The sequence below is a fragment of the Octodon degus genome, unplaced genomic scaffold (genome assembly GCF_000260255.1).
Source record: "Octodon degus isolate 3935 unplaced genomic scaffold, OctDeg1.0 scaffold00169, whole genome shotgun sequence".
Taxonomy (NCBI): domain Eukaryota; kingdom Metazoa; phylum Chordata; class Mammalia; order Rodentia; family Octodontidae; genus Octodon; species Octodon degus.
The window spans coordinates 3,182,803-3,188,384 of NW_004524745.1; the positions used below are offsets into that span (position 1 = coordinate 3,182,803).

General features: G+C 35.1%; 1 protein-coding gene across 12 annotated transcripts in view; it reads right to left on the reverse strand.

The window, feature by feature from the left end:
* Apc (APC, WNT signaling pathway regulator) overlaps positions 1-5,582 on the reverse strand; it is a 145,053-nt gene that overhangs the window by 50,093 nt on the left and 89,378 nt on the right. For all 12 annotated transcript variants that reach the window (XM_023703335.1, XM_023703337.1, XM_023703339.1 and 9 more), the window contains 2 exons: positions 3,376-3,484; positions 1,255-1,368 (listed from right to left, as the gene is read on the reverse strand). In XM_023703335.1, coding sequence (XP_023559103.1) covers positions 1,255-1,368; positions 3,376-3,484 — 223 coding nt within the window. The remainder of the gene's footprint in view (positions 1-1,254; positions 1,369-3,375; positions 3,485-5,582) is intronic.

A 5,582-nucleotide genomic window follows, 5' to 3' on the forward strand; every position in this document is an offset into this window, starting at 1 on the left:
TGAAATCCCCTCAGGATTTATCCTGAGATCCTGTACCTCAGATTGTAGAACCTTTGTCAGTGCAGCCATGTGGATGAGTCACGGCCACTGCTTGGCCAATGTTGTCTCTATTTTTTAAAAATTGTTTTATTTTTGCAGTACTGGGGAATGAACTTGGGACCTTGTGGTTGCCAGTCAAGCACTTATGCCACTGAGCTATCTCCCCAGCCCTCTTTTCTTGATATTAGTTCAGGGTAGAAATATGAGAATGTTCTCCACCTGACTTATTTCATATCTCCTAATTTTTCTCCATTTTTTCTATTATCCTATTGAACAAGTTTTCTTTTTTAAAAAAGAATAAAAAAATTAAAAATGATACAGAATTACAAAGTAAGATAGGAAATCAACAATGGTTATATGGCATATTGCTACCTTCAAAGTAGTTGCTCAATATAGGCATGCAAAATTCATAAATATAGGCATGCTCAATATAGGCATGCAAAATTCATAAAAATTTTTTAAGCATAACTGTTCCTTTCAACAAACCAATAGAAATTAGTGGTACAATTATCTTTTTTATTGTGTGCATGTATCTTTCCCTTCCCCCCTTTTTTTTCTGAGTTGCCTTTTTGTGAAGTATAGATTTTGAAAAACAGTCACATTTTTTTTTTTTTTTTTTTTTTGCGGAACTGGGGATTGAACTCAGGCCCCTGAGCTTGCCAGGGAAGTGCTTATTCCACTGAGCCCTCTCCCCGGCCCCAACAGTCACATATTCTGAATGTCATTACAGATATTTAGACTTTTTTTGGTACTGGGAATTGAACTCATGGTCTCACGCTTATCAACCAAGTACAGTGCCATTGAACTGATTTCTGGCTCCACATATTTAGATTAACAAGTAGAAATCCTGGAGAGCTGAAGCTTGCTATAAGCCACTGAAAGACAAACAGCTTTCTTTTCCTTGTAATTCCAAGGTAGAACAGAATACGGGGGGAAAGGAAATATATGAAGGAGGCAGAATTGTGTGAATGTGGGTTCTAGAGTTCAGCAGCCAGCATAAAGATAAGACTTATGTATGTGCATACGTGTGTATGTGTGTATACACATATGCAACAGACATATTTCTTTTTCTTTTGTGCCCTGGGAGTCAAACTCAGGGCCTTTTGCACGTTAGGTAAATGTTCTACCATTGAGCCATATTTCTTGCCCCAGTAACAAAATGTTAACAATGTCAACACAGCTATCATCTTTGTAGTTAAAATGCACCTAAGTTACCTGTGCTCGCTTTTCCATATCCTGGCATGTGCCCAGTTGCTCTTCCATTGCAACTCTGATCTGCCTTGCTTCATATTCCAATTGCCTTCTGGTCATATCAGTTTGTAAGGAAAACTAAGACCACAAATAACATAAAGTATTAATATCTCACTGTGTTTGTATATTTATTAGTAAAACAAAGTGTGTAAGTACCAATAAGAAAATGGATAAGCAAACATGTAAGTCTTTGTGTATGGAAAAACTATTTTTCCTCTAGTAGCCTAAAATTTCATTATAGAGGCTAGGCTCAGTCTGACTTGCTGATGTGATAGGGAGTTAGAATACTGATTGTCCTAAATTCACAAATGTTTAATTCAATTGGACTGTTTTATTTAAAATATGTAACTGGTCCAGTTATAGTGAGCCTAACTCTACTTCCCTTGTGATTCTTACTTACTGAAGATGCATTATTTCTAATTATTAAGAACTAGAATATTAATATGGACAACATTAAGAAAAATCAAGAAAAAGGCCCATCATCTTCAAGTTTTTATTATATTGTAAAGTACAGACTTTTATACACAACAGATTAAACAGAACTTTTCCATTTATAAAGTAAAAAAAGTGACGTAAGGAAAAGCCTATAAGTGATATAATAAAAAAAAAACCCCAGCAAAGTCAACAAGACTTTGATAAAATTCCAAAAGTGAAGCAAAGATAAAATAAAAAGTACTTCTTCATAGTATAGGTAATAACTCATTCAAAAACTTATTAGGCCTCTCATTAAAATTCCAGGTGCACACACACACACACACACAAAATTTCCAGGCACTGTAATAATGCTAGGGATATAAAAAGATAAAATGTGGAAAAATAAAATACCGTTAGATAAAATAATAGGTAAAGAGTTATAAAGGGCAATAAAGGGAATGGAGAAGTGTTACAGACTTTTCATGTTCTGTGTGCCTACAGAACACCCATATTTCATGTTTGACTCACTAAGAACTCCAAACCACATTGCCATTTTATATTAGAGTAGTTTTTATCCTCTTATCTTGAAACATACACAAAACATTTTATGCAGAATGTATCCCTACATGCATAATCAAATTCTGGGCTATGTTACAGATGAAATAGTCTGCATGTTATTTCTTATGCTCACTGACCCAGCTGACCCTTCACTCATTGTCCCCCACTTCCTAACTATCCCCTAAAAAATGGCTGAACATGACCACAGTATGTTGCAACAATATGGGTTGGAGCTGATGTTTCAAGCAGTGTCTTTTAAGTATTTTTCCGTATAAAAGTGTTCTATATGACACCAAAATTTGTATAATTAAAGTTACAAAATACAAGCAAGTTAAAGTTTGTTAAACGTTGCTAGTGGTCCATAATAATGCCTTAGATAGCCTATTAAATCAATGTGATTAATATTTAATGATAAATTCATCTGACAACTGATATTTCAGATAATAACCAAATGTTCTTGATTTGTCATATATACTTAAGTCTTTTCCTAACACTTACTGCATGGAGACACACTGGATTTTACATATTCTCTATCAAAGTCAATAGTGAGCAAAATTATGCTGTGGTAATTTTGTTTATTACCACCCCTCAAATCCTTCTGGATTCCTAATCTTTATCTGCTAACAATTCTCCAATAAACATCTTCCACCACTTATGTTTCCTTAATGTCCAAGAAAATTTTAAGGATATAGGAAGAGGAAGCCTCACTCTTCCTCTCAAAATCCTGAATGACTGTTCAGGGAAAGTGAGCACTTAAAACCTCTCCTAATTCCTGCCAACCAACCGCTATTCAGGTTTAGTATATGTAAAAACTAAGAGAAAGTCTTCCTTCTTTTTATGTCTATGATTTCATCCAACATCTTTCAAAAGTGCTATTGGTAATGAAAATAAGCTAAGAAAGCAAGTTATATTTTAACTAGTCTATTTTCTCTTTTAAAAAATACATCAAATATTTATAGACAACAGTTAAATACAATGTTGAGATTATTAATGTATTTCAGAAGCTTTGTTACCATGTGCCATCACATATACAAAACAGTTAACATGGCGAGGTTGGGTAGAGAGGGATCAAATTATTAAACTCTAAAATAAATTTACTGTCAAGTTACTTACATTTTCAGTTAAAGGAAGACTATCTATTCTTTTAGTGAGATTCTGAAGTTGAGCATAATACCAGTCCTTTTCCTTTTCTTCTTTGTCAAGATCAGCAAGAAGTAATGATCTATTTTTTAAAGAAAGGTAAATTTATACAATTCTAATACAGACTGCATAATAAGAGCAGCCCTTTCCAGCTGTTTTTGTAGTTATCTATTTAAACTAAAAATAATCTTAATAAATAAAATGCCTGGTTAATTTGGAGTTTTGAAGGTAGGACTTAGAATTACAATATGAATATAAAAATATTATTTTTCCCACTTAAACAAATTGGTACTCATCCTTACTAGTACACTTACATTTTAACAAAGGGCAATCTACTTACACTCTAAAAATATGATGAAAGGCAAAAGCTGATATAAAAAATCCAAAACCAATACAAAAATAAGTATACTAAGGGAGTTCAAAAAAGTAGTAATTGTGCTAGAATATAGGAAGCTACTGCTTTGGACACAATGTGGCTTTCTACTTTTTAGTACCCAGAATGAATGAGAAATACAGCACATTGTCACTGTGTATTATAAGGCCGTCAGCTGAGAGACACTTCTTAGTTTGGATTTCTTTGTTTCTTTCTTTTTTTAAAATTATTATTTTATTTTATTTTATTTATTGTGTGTGTGTGTGTGTGTGTGTGTGTGGCCAGCTCAGCCCACCAGGGGGTGGGGTTGGCTGGCATGTGGTGCTGGGGGATTGAACCGCGGTCCCTGTGCTTTGCCAAGCTTGTTCCAAGTAGGTGCTTTAGACCACTGAGCCATCTCACCTGCCCCTGTTTCTTTCTTTTTGACACAGGGTCTTACTATATAGTCTAGGTCAGCCTTGAACTTACTATGTAGTCTAGGCTGGCCATAGACTCATAATCCTTTTGCCTCTTCCTCCCAAGTGCTGTGATTACAGGCATGTGCCGCTCTTGGCTCTTAGTTTGGAATATGACAATGAATTAATGTAATTCCTAAATGAATCAATCAATTATGTCAACAGCAATCTATACATCATGATACTGTACATCTTGTTATGCAGTTATGCCTCTAATGATCATTTCAGATATAGCTGTATAACAAGAAGAATGTTACTGGGATAAAACATAGTACAAAAAAATACATGGTCTATCTCTTTTCCAAAAGCTCTTTCCCAAAACAATGACTTGTCACAATTTTCTTTCGTATAATTCCAAAATATTCTAAGAAGTCCAAAGATATATGTACAAAATTACATGTATATTTTACTGATTTTTTTCTGCCATACCAGGGATTGTACCCAGGGCCTTACCACTGAACTACCTCCTGAGTCTGTTTTTCATTTTGTACTTTGAGACAGGGTCTCACTAAGTCATCACCTTACCCAGGCTGGGCTCAATCTAGTGATCCTGTTGGCTCAAACCTCCCAGAGGGCTGGGATGACAGTTTTTGTCATTTAGTAAATCTACCTGATTTATTTTAAATAGTAGCATATCAACATGCTGTCCTATGATTGTTTTTCATTTAAAAGTCTGTCTAGAAGAGCATTCTATATTAGAATACTGTTGGTGGGCACTTGGTGCCTTTTTAATCTTTGGATAATATAAATAAATGTTACATTGAATTTTTTTATGTATTTAGTAAAGGGCCTCACTACAGAGATCAGACTCATAGTGATTCTCCTGTTTTCAGCCTCCCAAGTGCTGGGATTACAGGCATGCACCACCATGCCCAATCTCAAATGCCATCTCAGTGCGCCCTGGGGGTGGGGCCAGCACAGCATGCTGGGGATCAAACCCCAGTCCCTGCATCTGCTTAAGCAGGTGCTTTAATATGCTGAGCTATCTGGCCGACTCTACATTGAAATTTTTATACATACTCATTTCATATTTCATGCATAGGCAAACATGTTTACTAGACAAATTTCTAGGGTACTATATATGAATTTTTAACTTACTACCCTTGTTAGATATCATACCAGCTAATGGTCCTATCACTTTTACCAATGTAACTGTTTAATCCAACTTTTTAATTTTAGCGTATTTAGTTTTTTAGAAATTAGTATACACTAGTTTTAATTGGATTTCTTTTATTTATTTAAAATTTTAATTAATTGTGTGTGTGTGTGTGTGTGTGTGTGTGTGTGTGTGGCCAGCTCAGCCCACCAGGGGGCAGGGCTGGCTGGCATGTGGTGCTGGGGGATTGAACTGC